At 46.3% G+C, this 18,032-nt stretch overlaps 1 protein-coding gene across 2 annotated transcripts in view; it reads right to left on the bottom strand.

Moving 5' to 3' along the window:
- The window catches only part of HYOU1 (hypoxia up-regulated 1), a gene marked incomplete at its 3' end in the record, with an annotated part of 94,290 nt that overhangs the window by 32,693 nt on the left and 43,565 nt on the right, over positions 1–18,032 (bottom strand). For both annotated transcript variants that reach the window (XM_082274292.1, XM_082274293.1), the window contains 3 exons: positions 16,811–16,871; positions 15,154–15,233; positions 11,921–12,067 (listed from right to left, as the gene is read on the bottom strand). In XM_082274292.1, the coding sequence (XP_082130418.1) occupies positions 11,921–12,067; positions 15,154–15,233; positions 16,811–16,871 (288 nt within the window). The remainder of the gene's footprint in view (positions 1–11,920; positions 12,068–15,153; positions 15,234–16,810; positions 16,872–18,032) is intronic.

Here is an 18,032-nt window from a genome sequence, read left to right as displayed (position 1 = left end):
TCTGGGAGATGGTAGCAGGAGAAGCCGCCTGCCCTTTTCTTGGTCCGTCTAACCACAAAAAGCAAGTCTGACCTCTGAAACACTCAGTAGCTGCCCGATAACCCGAATCGCACAAACTACATCCAAGGTATGCAAAGCGAATTCCTTGGGATGAGCCGGCTTGGGGCACAAGGAAGGCAACATAATGCCCTCATTCAATTGGAAGTCCAAGACAACTTTGGGCAGGAATGATGGACAGGGACGAAGAACCACTTTTTTCCTTTGGACCACTAAATAAAGGACTGCAATCGGATAATGCTGCCAATTCCAACACCAAGAATGTCACCTTCTGGGAGAACGTAGGCAAGGGAATCTACCAAATATTAGCAAATAGTGTTTTCGGTTCTGCAGAAACTTCCAAATTTAAATCGGATGGCGGCAAGAGAGACCGTACAGGTGGAGCCACATGTTGAACACCCTGAATGAAGGTACGAACTAAAGAGTGCGTGGCTAGGGGGGTCGCTGAAAGAAGATTGCCAAGGCAGACACCTGGCCTTTGATGGTACTTGAGGCCAACTTATGATCAACGCCCTGTTGAAGAAAGGTTACAATTCGAGCCACAGAAAAGGATCGAGGATGAGCTCCAATCGCCTCACACCAAGAAAATGTACGCTTTTCATGTACAATGGAATATCTTGCTGGAAGACAACTTCCTCACCTTCACCATAGTAGGGATCACTGATCCAGACAGCCCTCTATCTCTCAGTACCTGGCTTATAACAGCTAAGCCATTAAACACCAGCAACTAAAGTATGATGGTAGATCAGCCCTTGGGACTGATCTTTCAGCACCTTTTAGCATAAAGAATCTCCTCAAGGCTCAGGGTACCCATCAGCAGAGCGAAAACAGGGACCCCCAAAGACTCACCCTATCGACCAGAGGAGCACTGAAAATTCAGCATCATGGACGCTATCCCTGTTCATATGTCCCAGGCACAGGAAGAGGAAACTAAGGAGAAAGAGGCAGAGCTTTGGCATCCCCACAAGGCTTTAGTTGTCTCCAGCATCTCCCAGACTAAGGAAAAATGGCCCCCATTACATCATGCGACAACACAAACTTGGCCGCCAACTGGAGACCAGCCAGACTAAGGGAAATGGCCATCAGCTACAAACACTGAGGCATGATGTCAGGACTTTTACTGCACCCTCTGCAAGGGGATGGTACTCAAGGCCAGGTGTTGCTAAACCCCCATTCGAGGAATGTCAAGATCCTGGCCACCAAACAGAAGCAAGGGTGAACCCTAAGAATCACACCAAACGTACATCTTCCAAGTGAGATGGTAAATCTTCCTAGAGGTAGATTTTCTAGCCTTTAACAGTGTAGGTATCAGCGATTCAGACAAACATCAATCCTTCAGCACCTAGCTTTCAACAGCCAAGCCCTCAAAGCCATCGACTAAAGCAGGATGGAGCTTTACAGGCTTGGCAGTGGCATGCAATGCCAAGCCTCTGCAAGCAAAGCCAACAGAATACTGGCATGTATAAAAAAAGGGGATTCACTCCATAAATAAATGGATTTTTGTAAGAACTTACCGTAAAATCCTTTTCTCTTAAGCTCATTGACAGACGTAGTCTTCTTGATTCTCAAGAGCTGGGTTATGTTGTCTCCGCAGGAGTAGGACTAGGCAGAAAGACAAAACGTTCTGGCTCCACCCTAGGGGCAGTCCCTGAGGGTATATCCTCCCTCTCTCTGCTACAGGGAATCAGTTCTGTTTAAAGCAGTACAGAGAATTTAACCCAACCCAACTCAATGATAGAGGGGCGGGTACTACGTCTGTCAATGAGCTTAAGAGAAAAGGATTTTACGGTAAGATCTTACAAAAATCCATTTTTCTCTATCGCTCATTGACAGACGTAGTCTTCTTGATTCTCAAGAGCTGGGACATCCAGAAGCAGTGCCACAAATGAGGGGTGGGATTGACAAAATCAAATCCAATCTAGAAGGCCCAACTGGTGCCAAACTAGAAGTTTTAAAGGCTCATTATAAACAAAGAATGAGACTAAAGAAAAATTTTCCAACGGAAAAAACCCTCGAGGTAGACCACTGGTCTCCTCAAATTGCGGCCTGCAAAACCTTGCGGCCAAACGAGGCATCAGACGATGCCATTACATCAACTTTATAATGTTTAGTAAAGGTATCCACCGACGACCAGGTAGCCGCCTTGCACACCTGGACCACTGACGCCTGATGGCGAAAGGCCCATGACACACTAAGTGCCCGAGTGGAGTGCGCCTTAACAGGGAACGGGGGCTCCCGACCCTTGATAGAATAAGCCTGTACTACCGTCTGTCTGATCCATCTGGAAATGGTCGCGGCAGATGCAGGCAACCCCTTTTTGGGTCCATCTGGGATCACAAAAAGTGAATCAGTCTTGCGAAACGAGTCTGTCGTTTTCAAGTATACCCTGATCGCCCGGACCACATCCAAGGAGTGTAACGCAAACTCCCGAGGATGACTGGGCTTAGGACACAGGGAAGGTAATACAATTTCTTCATTCAGATGAAATTCTGAAACCACTTTTGGTAGGAAGGATGGATTCGGACGAAGAACCACCTTATCTCTATGAACCACCAGATATGGTGAACGACAAGATAATGCGGCCAGTTCTGACACCCTGCATGCAGAAGTAATAGCCACCAAGAAGGCCACCTTCTGGGACAACGTGGGTAGAGGAATCTCCCTAATATCTTCAAAGGGAGGTTTCTGAAGAACCGACAACACTAAATTAAGATCCCAGGGGGGTAACGGCGCGTGCACTGGCGGAGCCAGATGTCGCACCCCCTGGATGAAATTCCGCACCAAGGAATGAGTAGCAAAAGGCTTCTAAAAGAAGATGGCTAATGCTGAGACCTGACCCTTGATAGTACTCAAGGCCAGTTTCTGCTCAACCCCTTGTTGCAGAAAAGCCAATATTCGACTAATCGAATAAGACCGAGGACGGAACCCCAAAGGTTCACACCATGCAATGTAGGACTTCCATGTGCGATGATAAATCTTTCTGGAAGTCGCTTTCCTTGCTTCAACTAGAGTAGGAATAACTGAAGCTGACAAACCTTTGTCCTTCAGCACCCGGGTCTCAATAGCCAGGCCGTTAAAGCCAGCGATCGTAAAGCAGGATGGAAGATCGGTCCCTGAGACAGTAGATCCTCCCTGAGAGGAAGTCTCCATGGGACGTCTGCCACCAGTCTGACCATGTCGGCGTACCAAGCTCGACGAGGCCAGTCCGGAGCTACCAGGATTACTGGGATTCCTTCCTCCTCTATCCTGCGAAGAAGTCTTGGCAGTAACGCGAGAGGAGGGAAGGCATATATTAGCTGGTATTGCCCCCACGGGGCGATCAGTGCGTCTGCGGTTTCTGCTAGAGGATCGCGGGAGCGAGCCACGAATCTCTGAACTTTCCTGTTGAATCGTGATGCCAACAGATCCACATCCGGGGTGCCCCACCGTAGGCACAACTGGTGGAAAACGTCTGGATGGAGGGACCATTCCCCCTGATCCAGGGTCTGACGGCTGAGATAATCTGCCTGCCAATTCTCCACCCCCGGAATGAACACCGCAGAGATTGCTGGAACAAATCGTTCCGCCCAGCGAATAATGCAAGCCACTTCTTTGGCCGCTCGGACACTCTTGGTGCCCCCCTGGTGATTGACATAAGCCACGGCCGTGGCATTGTCCGACTGGATCCGAACCGGGCTGCCCTGGAGCTGCTCGGTCCAGTGAATCAGACAAAGTCTGATCGCTCTCAGTTCCAATACATTTATCGGTAACCTGGATTCTTCCGGGGACCAAAGTCCCTGGACAGATAACTGACCAAGAATTCCTCCCCATCTGGATAGACTGGCATCCGTGGTCACTATCGTCCAATATATTGGCAGAAATGACTTTCCCTGGCTGAGCATTGGAGACCGAAGCCACCAAACCAGAGACTCTCTGGTCTGTTTGCTCAATCGTATCTGATTGTCCAGGGATTCCGGATTCCGATTCCATCTGAGAAGAATCTCTTGCTGAAGAATTCGGGTATGGGACTGGGCAAATGGGACTGCTTCGAATGAAGCCACCATCAACCCCAGAACCCTCATGCAAGTCCGAAGGGAAGACCAGCTGTTGGACAGTAACAACTGGACTGCTGATTGAATCTTTCGGAGTTTCCCTACCGGAAGGAAAACTCTTGTCCTGACTGTGTCTAGAATTAGACCCAGATATTCGAGCCTCTGGGTGGGAACCAGAAATGACTTTTGCTGGTTCACCAGCCACCCGAATTCCTGTAAAGAAATTATAGTAATTTCTATGTTTTGTAGCAAGGTCTGAGGAGACTCTGCATGAAGCAGAAGATCGTCTAGGTAACCTAGAATCGATATACCTCTTTGGCGCAGAAGTGCCAACATTGGGGCCAACACCTTTGTGAAGACCCGCGGAGCCGTGGCGAGACCAAAAGGTAACGCCACAAACTGATAGTGGTTCTCCTCTACGGAAAAGCGTAGAAAACGCTGATGTCCTGCGAAAATGGGAATGTGAAGATAGGCGTCCTTGATGTCTATGGACGCTAGGACATCCCCTGGATGCAGGAAGGCTGCTACCGTGCGAATGGACTCCATTCTGAATCTTCTTATGTTGACGAAAGAATTGAGTGCTCTTAAGTCCAGAATTGGACGCACTTTGCCCTCTTTCCTGGGTATTGTAAACAGGTTTGAATAAAACCCTTGAAACCGTTCTGTCCAAGGAACGTGGACTACCACTCCTTGTTGTAGTAGATCTATGACTGCTCTCCGCAGATCTTCTAAACGATCTGAGGATAGTCGGATATTGGAAGGGAAGAATCGCGCCGGTGGGAGAGATCGAAACTCGATCTTGTACCCTGACCTTATGACTTCGCAAACCCACTTGTCCGGGATTCTGGAAAGCCATGGATCCGGGAACCGGCGAAGACGTCCCCCCACCCCAGTTATGGGTGGGGGCGCACCTTCAGGCTTTGGATGGTTTATCTTCAGGTCTGGAGGGGGCGGGCTTTTGCTTGCCCGACCAACGACCCCTGACGCCTCCTGCAGGAGCTTTGGAGGACTTAGTTTTTTCGCCCGCTGGACGAAAAAACCTCTTGTGAGCAGAAAAAGAAGGCCCTCGTCTTTGACGAGTTCCTCTACCTTTAAAATTTTGCGGTAAAAAGGTGCTTTTTCCACCGGTGAGATCCTTAATGATCTCATCTAAGTTGGCTCCAAATAGACGCTCTCCTGAAAAGGGGATATTAGCCAATGCTTTTTTGGAACCTTGGTCGGCTAACCAACCTTTTAGCCACAGTGTACGCCTGAGAACCACTGCTGAGACTGATGCTCGCGCCATTAATGGAGTGGCGTCTAACGCCGCATCACATACAAACTGTAACCCCTGTATCATTTGTTCCAACAAATCTGATACCGCCTGAGGGACTTCTTCTAAGTCCCGGCGTAACCACTTGGTCCATTCAGTTACAGCCTGCGAAACCAGACCAATAGCAATTATTGGTCTGAAAGCTGATCCAATCAAGGAAAACATGGTGTGAGACATAGCTTCTATCTTGCGATCCACTGGATCTTTAAAAGACGGAGCGTCTTCTAAAGGAATAACCGTGGCTTTATTCAATCTAGCAATAGGTGAATCCACCACAGGTGGTTCTGTCCATTTCTTAATAAGGGTTTCCTCAAACGGATAACGCCTGTCAATGCGTTTAGAAATATTAAAAGTGCGTTTTGGCAGACGCCATTCTTCTTCGATTGGATTGCCAAAACATTTGGGCAATGGAAAAACCTTCGCCACTTTGATGCGTTTTTTAGTCCCAAAAGGGATCTCAGTTTCAGCTATTTCTGATGGAATACCCTGTAACCTTAAGGTCTCTTGAACAGATACAATGAGTGCGTTTACCAACGCTTCCTCTCGGGCTATGGCGGATGCCGAAACATCCTCCTCACTGTCTGAAGAGACAGGACCCGAGACACCAATACCAGATGAAGTACCTGCAACTGCAGAAATAGGCTCAGAGTCTGAATCCGAGGTTTCAGATAATAAGGGGTTAGGCGGGGGTCGCTTTCTTGCGCCCTGTCCCTGACAAGCCACTTCCACCCGGGACACAAAAGTTTCCATAATAGCTGACAAAGATTCAATTGTCAATGGGGTGCTGGAGGATCCCGCAGACCCCTCGAGGGGATCCGGAGGAGATACATGAGTGGCAGGGTCCATGTTAATACAGGACACCTTTGCCAGCAAAACAAAAAAACTTTTTTTTTTTTTTTTGTGTGTCTCCCCCTAGCGCAATAGCGCCCCTCAGAGTACCTGCTTCTCGATCCCAGAGAGAGAGAGAGGGACCCCCAAGGCTCACCAACCGATGCAGTGCAGTTTCCAACAAACTGCAGTCAGCGTCTGTCTTACACAGACTGGAAGGAGCTGTTTGCTTTTTCCCGGGCAGAAGGCGTGGCTCCGCCCCCTGTGTACGCCTTCCGGCGTTCCCAGCCCTCCACGAGGTAGCTGGGCTCACAAAACATGGCCGCCCCCATAGAAGAGACATAAGACTCCAAAAACATGGCGGCCGGCGTGACCTGAGGACATACATGCATTCGGTCTACGGCAAAATGGCGGCAGACCGCCGATATAGTCTTCCCAGCACATCCACCTGCACTCTGCTAAGAGGTGACATATGGATCTACAGAGATACACTGCACATAAGGTAGGATTATACCTCCTATGTCTGCTGTAATGTTACAGTCTGCTGGGTAGAGTGTTAGCTCTTGAACCAAGTCCACTTCCCACAAACACATGCTGTATTACAAGGGGGACTTGTAAGTATCAGATATATACTGACCATATATGGAGGGGCCCATAATATATACTGCCTCATAATGAGGAAAAAAGGGAACGTTTACTCACCATACCGAACCGACAGGCACCCTCTCTTCACAATACCCTCTCCACCGAGGTGGGGGTTTGTGGACGCCTCGACTCTCTGGTACCTGGCGTCCAAGCGAGACTTTTAACTCGCAAAGTCAGTCCCTTCACTGGGACTCCGTCGCGGCCGACCCAGCGCGGAGCTCTGGTCTGCACGCGCTCGTAGGCAGAAACCGGGGTGACCACTGGATCTCAACATCCAGCCCGTCGCCCGGCCCCGCATACTTACTTGAATATGTCGCGGCCGACCAAGCGCAATGCCATGGTCTGCGCGCGCTCGTAGGCCGGCTGGGGTGACCACAAGTGTCGCCCAGTCCGGCATTTTTGCTTGAAGATCTCACAGGAAAAAACACTGGAGAAAACTACCTAAAAAATGTCTTTTTCTTAAAGAAAAAAAGTCTTGCCAGGACCAAAAGATCCCAGCAAGGAACTTAGGTCCTTACTCCTGACTAGACAGAAAAAAACTGATTCCCTGTAGCAGAGAGAGGGAGGATATACCCTCAGGGACTGCCCCTAGGGTGGAGCCAGAACGTTTTGTCTTTCTGCCTAGTCCTACTCCTGCGGAGACAACATAACCCAGCTCTTGAGAATCAAGAAGACTACGTCTGTCAATGAGCGATAGAGAAAAAGAGATTATTCTCCCACTCTACAAGACTCTGGTCTGGCCACATATGGAGTATGCTGTCCAGTTCTGGGCACCGGTCCTCAGGAAGGATGTGCTGGAACTGGAGAGAGTCCAGAAGGGCAACAAAAATAATTAGGGGAATGGAGGACATCAGCTATGAGGAAAGACTACAAGCACTGAACTTATTCTCTCTGGAGAAGAGACGATTGAGGAGGGATATGATATCAATGTACAAATACTGTACTGGTGATGACCCTAGCATAAGGAACAAACTTTTTAGAGAAAGGGAATACAAGACACGTGGCCACTCACTACAACTAGAGGCGAAACGGTTTAACCTTAAAATACGTAAGGGGTTCTTCACTATCAGAGCAGTAAGGATGTGGAATTCTCTTCCACAAGCAGTCGTATCAGCAGGGAGCATCAATAGTTTCAAAAAACTATTAGATAGGCACCTTAAAGACCACAACATACAGGGGTATTCAATGCACGGTTAACAGAAAACACACACACACACACACACACACACACACACACACACACACACACATATATATATATAGCTTGAACTGGATGGACTGATGTCTTTTTTCAACCTCACAAACTATTAACTATGTAAGATTGGCCCTTGGGACAGCACATCTTCCCTGGGAGGAAGTCTCCAAGGAGCATCGGCGACCAGTTTTACCAGATCGGCGTAACAAGACAGACGAGGCCAGTCTGGAGCCACTAGAATGACCGGAAACCCTTCTGCCTCATCCTGCGCAGGAGTCTCTGGGGGGGGGGAGCCACTAAGGTGTCTGTGGTGTCGGCTAGAGCAGTAGTCCTCAACCCTGGTCCTCAGGGCCCACTAACAGGCCAGGTTTGCAAGATAACTGAAATACATCCCAGGTGATATAATTTGCTGCTAAGTGATTGCAGTACTCTAGTCTGCATCTGCCCAAGGTAATACTTAAAATCTGGCCTGTTAGTGGGCCCTGAGGACCGGAGTTGAGGACCACTGGGCTAGAGGATCCCGAGACCATGCCACAAACCTCTGTACCTTCCTGCTAAGATGAGAGGCTAACAGGTCCACCTCCTCGGGAGTACCCTACTGGAGACAACTGATGAAACACCTCCGGAAGAAGCGACCATTCCCCTTAGGCCAATGTCTGTCAACTGAGATAATCCATTTGGCAATTTTCCACCCCTGGAATGTGTACAGCAGAGAGGGCTGGAACGAAACGTTCTGCTTACCTTAGAATACCAGCTATCACCTGATCCACCAGGGAATTTCTTCTGCCCCATTGGTGATTGACATAGGCCATGGCTTTGTCTGATTGAATGCGTACTAGACACCCCCCTGAAGGCGAATTGTCCAATTAACCAGACAAAGTCTGATCACTCGGAGTTCCAGTACATTGATAGTCAGTCTGGACTCCTGAAGAGTCCAGACCGCCTGAGCACAATCTGTGCCAAGGACACCTTTCCACCCCAACAAGCTGGTATCCATGCGGAAAACCATCCAGTACAGGGGGGAGAAAGAATTTTCCCTGTTGGAAGTGCTGGAGAACGAAGCCACCAGATCAGGGACTCTCTCGTACCCCGGCTCAACAGGATCAGATTGTCTAGAGACTGAGGATTCTTGTCCCATTTCACCAGGATCTCCATTTGCAGAGATCTCGTGCGGAAATGTGCAAACGGAAGCGCCTCGAAGGTAGATACCATCAGGCCCAGCACCCGCATGCAAGCCCGGAGGGATGACCATCTGCTGAACAGAAGCTGGATTGCCTCCTGCAATTTGAGTTTTTCCAGAAGAAACACTCTGGCTGAGGCCAAGTCCAGAGTCAGACCAGATAGTCCAGTCGGACAGAACCAGAAGACTTCTGAAAGTTCAGAATCCAACCGAACGCCCTCAGAGTTCGAGGAGTAATCTCCAAGTTGTCCATCAGAGCAGTCAAAGACTCAGCTCGCAGAAGATAGTCCAGATATCCCAGTACTGCGATCCCCCGCTGACGCAACAATGATAGTACTGGGGCCAACACTTTCATGAAGACTCAAAACCAAAAAGGGTAATGCCACAAACCGATAATGCTCCTTGCCCACGGCAAAGCGGAGGAAGCGCCGGTGATGGGCACATAATGAAATCTGAAAGTAGGCGTCCTTGATGACGATAGAAGTGAGGAAATCCCCCCTGATGTAGGGACTATCATGCAAATTGAGTCCATTCAGAACTTCTGTACCCGCACAATGCAGTTTAGCGCCTTGAGGTCCAGAATTGGGTCGTACCTTGCCTTTAAAGAGGTTTGAGTAAAACCCCTGAAAACGTTCCGAAGTTGGAACCGGGACAATCACCGATTGAACAAGACTTGCACCGCCCCAAAACGACCCTGTAAGCGATCTGGGGACAAGCACAGGATGGAAGGAAGAACCTATCCGGAGGACAAGACCGAAACTCGATCTTGTAGCCGGACCGAAACACGATCCACAGCACAAAGGAAAATGGCAGCTCCCAGGGGAACCCCAGGAGCACCTAACATGATCCCAGCAAGAAGGGGGGCCCTGGCAGGAGCCACCACCGGAGACTGCCCCTTACCAACGGACAATCATCTAGTTGCCAGCTCGACACCCCAGATTGACCTAAAAAAAAAAGTTATGGCCACTCCATGGGGTGGGGAGGGAGTGGGCAGATGAAAGGTAGCAAGACCGCAGATGACTCCAGATTTGTTCCAAGTTAGGCCTGTTGGAGCCCATTATAGTCCTTTCTAGCAGCTGTGTCCAGGCTGGCCATGTGACTGTTTACCTCACACAGCACTAGGATGAAGAGTCCAGAGCAGCCACGTGTCTATAGGATTGAGTGTGGGCAGTCTGTGTTATTACACGTCACTGCTGAGCACAGACGGTGATTGCTTCCATGAACTGATCCCTCCATGAATGAGTCCCTACTACCAAGGCAAGAACAGGTTTGCCCATCTCAGCTATTAGTTTGGCTTCTTCTTCCATAGAGAGTTTCCTTTCTGTCATATCAGCAGCTACAACAGAACAAAGGACCCTGCCTGTCAGGAAGGGGATTTCTATCTATGGGGAAAACAGCCCAGCAGTCACCATTCCTCTGACCTGGAAGGTCACAAAGTGCTATAGGTCTCTTTGTCATAAGGCAATTGAGGCCCACCATATCTGGTGAGTTTACACCTTACCCTTTCCTGAAGTCACCTCTCAAGATTGGATTTCTTGGACCATTGGAGGATCCAACACCGAGCACTAGCACTTTTCTTTGCACTAAAGTGGATGGTTTGTCACCAAGTCACATATGAACTTTTTACTTTGGACTTCACTTGGCATTATTACACTTTTATGACACTTATGTTATATATTCATCACTTTGTGTTTATTTTAAGGGTTTAGATTTTATGTAATTTATAATATTAGCTTTTTTACTGCATTTTACTCCTATATGACCCTACCAGCAAGCGCTATATAATCCCATTCACTTTGGGGTTTTTTCTACTAAGACCGCAGAGGGCTGAGAAAAGGGTGTGGAGAAGACAAGCTGAATGGGAAGGAGGGGAACCCAGGGGTCCCAAGGGGCCCGCAGCCACCCCAAAAACCGTCGGGGGGGGGGGGGGCAGCTAGTTAGCATACCAGGAACAGGATGGGCACTGCTCCTGACAGACCACCACTCCATTGGCATGAGGGGGGGGGGGGGTCTGTCGGCAGAGAGGAACACTGCGACTCAGGCAGAGGCCAGGTTGTATGCGTCCTCGCAAGTCCTTTAACTTGCAGGCCAGCCTCTGTCCTCTGGGGCTATCGGGGCTGACTAACGCAGAGCTGAGGCCTGCGCGTGCTAGTAGATTCTCACAGGAGCAAAACAACAAAGATGGAAAAAAAAATTTAATTCAAAAAGAAAAAATTGCCAGACCAGAGATCCCAGCAGGGAACTCGATTCTTACTCTTGACTAGGCAAAAGAAAAAAAAAAATGCAAAAAAAAAAAAAAAAACCCACGTACCTATATAGTTCAGAGTGGGTGTTTACCCCCTGGGACTGCCCCCATAGGCATAGTCAAGCTTGTTCCTGCCTAGAGTCCTACTCCTGTAGGGGGCAGTATAACCCAATGGTCAAGATAAGGAGCTGTATCCGTCAATGAATGAAAGAAAATTTGTTATGGAGAACATAGAATATTCAGATGCCTGACCAAAACTAAAAAAAAATTTTTTTAACAAAATACTACAAGACGGGTGATGCTTCTGTTGAATTTAAATACATGTAGAATGTGAATATAAATATTATGCAGGAAGCAGTTGCATTTCACCAGGTTTTTCATAAAAAAAAAAAAAAAAACACCACGAAAAATATCAGATTAGGCTTACCTTGGTCTCTTTATCTTTTTCATTCTTCTCCTCTGTTTTTTTGTCCTCTGCTTTCTTAGCCCCTGTATCGGCATCTTGCTGCTCAGCTGGCTCTGGTAACTCCTGTTCATCCTCCTTTGGTGGTTCACTTGGAACTTCCTCTTCTTCCTGCAAACAGAATATTTCAGCAAAAATGAAAAACATACGGTTTATTAAAAAACACTATGCATAGAAATTATCAGGTGCATAGGTGTGCGCACAGCCTATTGGATTAGGGTGTGCACCCCAAAGCTCAAACATATTGGCGTGTGTATTTAAAGTATACTGATGGTGTCAGCAGACCAATGAACGGTGTCAGTAAGGCAGCGGACAGTGTCAGTAGTTTTTAGGTTTTTTTTTTTTACAATTTTTTTTAGGAGCCCCGTTAGGGGGCTTCGATGAAATGGTGAAATATTAGTGGAATCTGCACCATACAGGGTGATTAGGGTGTGCCCAGGCATACCTGGCACACGCCTATGATCAGGTGTACAAACTCTTCCTAATACAGAATCCTTTAATCTTTAGAATTACAATCTTAAAGACTTTGAGTCAGCAACTTAAAGAAAGGCCCGAAATACCTTTGGGAATGATGGAGATGGAACCCTACACTGAACCATTATGGGACATTCCGGACAACAATCAAAGTTAAGCTGTAGTAACTTAAGGTAATTGAAAAGTCTTCATTTATTTTTTAAACATGTTATACTTGCCATCTTTGTGCAATGGTAATGCACAGAGCAGCCCCTGCCCTTCTATTTTGGGGTCCCCAGCCAGCGCTCCTGGCTACCTTTTTGTGCACCCTCACAGACGCTCTGCCTGAGTCCATAAGTACAAACAAACAATGTGGCTCGGCTATGAACCTCGCTCCCTCGTTTCAGAATTTAACTGACAGCAGCTGGGGGCACAGCATCAGATCGAGTGAGAACTTAAGTATAAGGGGGCAATATTGCTACTAGAACATTTTTTTTACCTTAATGCAACGAATGCATTGAGGCAAATGTTCAGGCTTTAGAATTTCTTCAAGTCATCCCCAAGAAAGGTTTACCATACTTGTGTCCAGGAAATATTCTTGAACCGGTTTAAGGGGTGTATGGTGGCCAGCAGCAGAACCACAGGGCACACCAGACCTTGCTGTTATAAAAATGTAAATCTTCAGACCCAGTAGGGGCTCCATCACAGGAGTGGATGGAGGGTGGCCTTAAAAACAGACAAATGAGCCACAGTATTACCATCACAACCCCAGCTGCCCACCCAAATTGTAATATAGCCATATATAGTTGTACACTCGCATTTACTTATGTCCACAGTATTCTTAAATTGGGTTGCAGAGTATTGCAATTGCAAACACATCCATATGTAGGAAGTGGAGAAAAAGACAATACGTTCAAGTTTGTGCTCCTTACATCAGGTTATGCGTTGACCTGGAATATGAATTCTTTGAAAATTGGTGTGGTATGCCAAACAATATAGACTGTTCCCCCTTCACACATTTATTTTGCCATTTTATGACCGATTCACCAGCCATTAGGGAACTTTTGGCTTTGCTTCCCAATTTTAAAACCATGCTTAAAGTGACACCAAAAATTAAAGGGACACTAAAAACTATCCTTCTCCAAAAATAAGACACACCCACTACTTAACAGTCATGCAATCTACTTTTAAACTTTTTTTTTTTTTTACTGTGTTTCTATGCCTCAGTGTAATGTCCTTCCTGAGCACCCAAACCTTTCCTTTTCCCCTCATTTCCGTTTCGAACACATAGTGCACTGCTTTAGGAACGCTAATCCAATGGCCCACAGTCCCATCTTGGAAGCAAGCTGGGGAGGGTGGCTATGCAATAACATTACGGTAGCCAAAAAACAGCCACTCTTTAAACAGAAAGTCAGATCTCCGCAGCAAAAAAAAAAAATAATTTGCAGATTTGGAAAATGCAGAGAGCAAAAGAAGGTAATGCGAGGTAAAAATATGTACTTGAATAGAATTTCACTTGTAGTAAATTTATCTAAATCTCCCTTTGCTCACCTCGTGTCCATTGCTTTCTCTCTCGGCTCTGCTCTTTTTTTCGGTTGTTCCTTCTCTTATGCTTCATACTCCTCGTCTCCCCCCCCCCCCCTTCCCCTCGGTTATTGAATTATTTTACACTTGTTTTACTTTATATCAGGGATCTTCAATCTATGGCCCTCCAGCTGTTGCAGAACTACAAGTCCCATGCGGCATTGTAAAACTCACATTCACAGACATGACTAGGCATGATGGGTATTGTAGTTCCTGAACATCTGGAAGTCCATAGTTTGAAGACCCCTGCTTTATATGATATATCATTCATAATGTGCTCATCCACCTTGGTTAATGCCTACCTGTGACAATTGTAATATTATTCATATATTGTTAATCGCCTGTTTTTCCTTTACTCCCCTCGCCCTCTTTTGTACCCCTTTGAATTTTTCCATAATAAAAACATTTCAACCTAAATCTCCCTTTCCTCTTAAGCCAGATTTGCATTTAGATCATGTTTCTGACGCATTGACAGGCAATGAAGCAATGTGACACCTCCTCACCGCATGTTTTGACCCCATTTTTGCAAGGTGTTTGGGGCGCCTCCCCCAGTTGCTTGAGCGTGTAGTAGGGATATAGTTTTTTCATTGCCGATATTTTGGTCATCGTACATATTTTCGTACATTTAAAAATTTTTTATTTTACAGGTACTCTTGTGGAGGGATCTGAGGGTCTAAAGACCCCAAACGCCTCCTCTGCACTTAAAAGCATTCAAAACGCCAAGTTTTGAATGCGGTTATTTTTTAAAATCTGGCACTAGTATCCGGAAGGTACGTCCCCTCCCGCTACTTGTAATAACAGCCGAGCGGCTTCTCAGCCGCATTGGTTGTCATTACAAGACAGCCGACCGTCAGCTGTGGACGCTGGTACCGGGGTGATGCCTCTAGCTGCAGGCATCACTCCATTACAAGCACTTTCCGAAATAATGGCCAGCTTGGTGGCCAATTCCGATATATCGGGGAAAGTGCAGATCGGCCCTCGATATATCTGCCTTGACGATATTCGGTCGATCTCTAGTGTGTAGCATTTGGCGGACTTACCACCCGTCCATTGCTATGTGTCAGATACACACTAAACTTTACAGGCGTCTATGCAATTTTGATTTTAATATACTTTTCCTCTACTGTGTCCAATTGTTTGATCTATAAAACAATTTTTACCTGAACAGTATCAGTAGCATTTTCTTTATCTGTGGTGGAGCTTCCTCCTCCAAATAAGCTAGATATTGTATTCCCAAGTTCTGAGGAAGACAAGGTAGTGTTAATAAAATAAAGCTGTAGCATAATCCTAAAATAAAGCTGTAGCATAATCCAAGGACCTAAAATGTTAGACTTAAGCAGGACAAACATGAATCGATATTTAGCCACTTCACCAGGGACTGAGACTTACAATCCATGGGCACTTGGTTATACAGAATTTGATCTGCTGCTGCAGAAAACAAAAGCTTAGTGGAGAGGATTTCCTGTCTTTTTTGATCCTTCCTTGCTTCCACTGTTCCAAATCAATCTCCTGATAGAATAGAGGCTTGTGGGCACTCTGCACATTCTCAGTTTGGTGGTGGTGGGTGCATGCGTTCAGCACAGGGCTAATCAGCACTGTCCAGACAGAGGGACAGGGGTCATGCAGCCTCATAGGACAGTCAAGGAGAATGAAAACTCCTCCTGCAAGCTTTAACCAGACACTGATAGAAGTCACAAGACTGCTAAGAAAAGGTATTTAGCAGTTTAGATTTACTAAAATAATTGAATTCACATGATCTGTGTACTGTGGAAGACCAAATAGATTAAATGCAGGGTCCTGGGTTTAGTAACAATTTAATCACCTAGGTGTGCATGTTTCTATTTGAAAAAAAAAAAAAAAAAAAAAAAAAAAAAATCACAGTGCAGCGCTTTAAAACAATATAAATAGATGAAACAAATGTGATGTATTCAATAGTAATTAAAGTCCCAAGGTGATAAAGGAGCTCATGCAGACATAAACAAGATGTGCTCCACAGTGCGAATCCTCCACCAGCCACACTACCTCCTCACCTCCAGGTTTGACCCCTGTATTACCAGATGGGTCAAACAAGCTAAATCCTGGGAAAGGGCAGGGACACTCTCAAAACAGACCTTAGGGTTGGTGATGAGTTGCTGTTCGTCCTGATGGAGCAGAGCCCAGGATTGGGGCTCCGAGTTGTTGACGTAGATCTGCAGACAGGGTTAGAGAGAGGTGCCCTTACAGTCGGCCCCGCAGGTGAAGGTACACCCAAAGGTTTCCCCATCTGTTGGACAGACAGGACGGTGCAGTTGGCGGTGCTACCCTGGAGGTCCTGCAGAGCCGGGTTGAGCCAGCAGAAGCCGAGGATGAAGAGGAACACGACCCCAGAGAAGAACAAGCCCGTCTGGATTCGCATTGTGGAGCACATCTTGTTTATTTTTAAGTCCGCAAGAGCTCCTTTATGACCTTGAGACTTTAATTACTATCGAATACATCACATTTGTGGTTTCATTCATTTATAGTTTTAAAGCGCTGCAGTGTGATTGTTTTCATTTTTCAGATTGGGATTTGAAATTTTGCCCCTTCATGTTCAGCTGCTTTCCATTTATTTATTTATTTTAGTCTGCAGTGCGCAGATTTTATTTTCATCATGTTTCTATTTGTTGGTAGAAGCAGTGAATGGCAAAACCACTCATCTCAAGAAAAATCAACAGCCATCAGAGCAAAAGCCACTACAACTAGGTATTGTATTGTTGGCCAAAAAGTGTCTAAAAGTAGCAGAATTAGCTACTACCATGTAGTTGGTACAAAGGTCTTAAAAAAGGCAGCATCACTTACTTGTCAATGTCGATTCTTGCTCTGACTTCTCTTCCAATGCAGTCTCAAAGACAGATTCGACCTAAAGATTATACACAAAGTTTAAACTGTAATTTGAAAATCAGTTTTCATGTTTAACTCACATAATATATCATCAAGTATTCAGTCAAGATTTCAAGAACAAATTTCAGAAAAGGTAATACTAAAGAACTTATTCTGATGACAAACATATGCAAAAAAGGTGGCTCACATAAGTATTATGCATTATGAAGTAGCCATGCAACAAGCACACTACTCAACTTGAGTGAAAACCTTGCTTCTTGCTTAGGGACGCAAGATTATGAATTCCAGTCAACCACTTCTGGACCGGAAGGATTTAGCCCCTTAATGACCAGGCCATTTTTGCGATATGGCACCGAGTTACTAACTTACAATGCCCAGTCATGCAATGCTGTACCCTGATATTGATGTCCTCCCCCCCCCCCACAAATAGAGCATTCTTTTGGTGGTATTTGATCACCTTTTTGCTATAGAACTTTCCCAATAAAAAAAAAAAAAAACAACAATTTGTATTATGCTACGTATTTTTGAAAAAAAAAAAAATCCCAATAAGTGTGCAGATTGGTTTGTGCAAAAAAGTTATCGTGTCTGAAAACTAGGGTATAGATTTATGGCATGTTTATTTTACTAGTAATGGTGGCGATCGGCGATTTTTAGCAGGACTGCGACATTGCAGGCAGACAAATCGGACACTTGACATTGACACACTTGGGGGGACTAGTGACAGTACAGTAATCAGTGCTAAAAATATGCCGTTACTGTACTGACACTGGCAGGGACGGGGTTAGCACCAGGGGCGATCAAAGGGTTAAATGTGTCCCTAGGGGGATGCTTTCTAACTGGAGGGGGGGGGGTGGGCTTGCTGCATGAACACAGAGACCTGTGTTCCTAAATCGGAGAAACATAGGATCATTGTGTTCATAACTGACAAAACAGTCTCCATGGGGAGCAATCAAGGCCGCTGGACCCGATTGGCTCGCCGTGGAAAACGGGCGCACATATGGTCCCACGAAGCGACGTACAGGTACGTCGTTTCGCAGTACAGAGCCAACCTACCACCGTAAAAATACGGCAGCTGGTCTGAAAGTGGTTAAAGAAGCCTTTTTGGGTATGCCTACATTGTTGCAGATGCCATTTAAGTTTTTACTTTTTGTTACTGAAAACTATTTCTAATTTGTTCCTA

This window comes from Pelophylax lessonae (genome assembly GCF_965119305.1).
Source record: "Pelophylax lessonae genome assembly, chromosome: 12".
NCBI classification, from domain to species: domain Eukaryota; kingdom Metazoa; phylum Chordata; class Amphibia; order Anura; family Ranidae; genus Pelophylax; species Pelophylax lessonae.
This window is presented reverse-complemented; position numbering and strand designations above follow the sequence as displayed.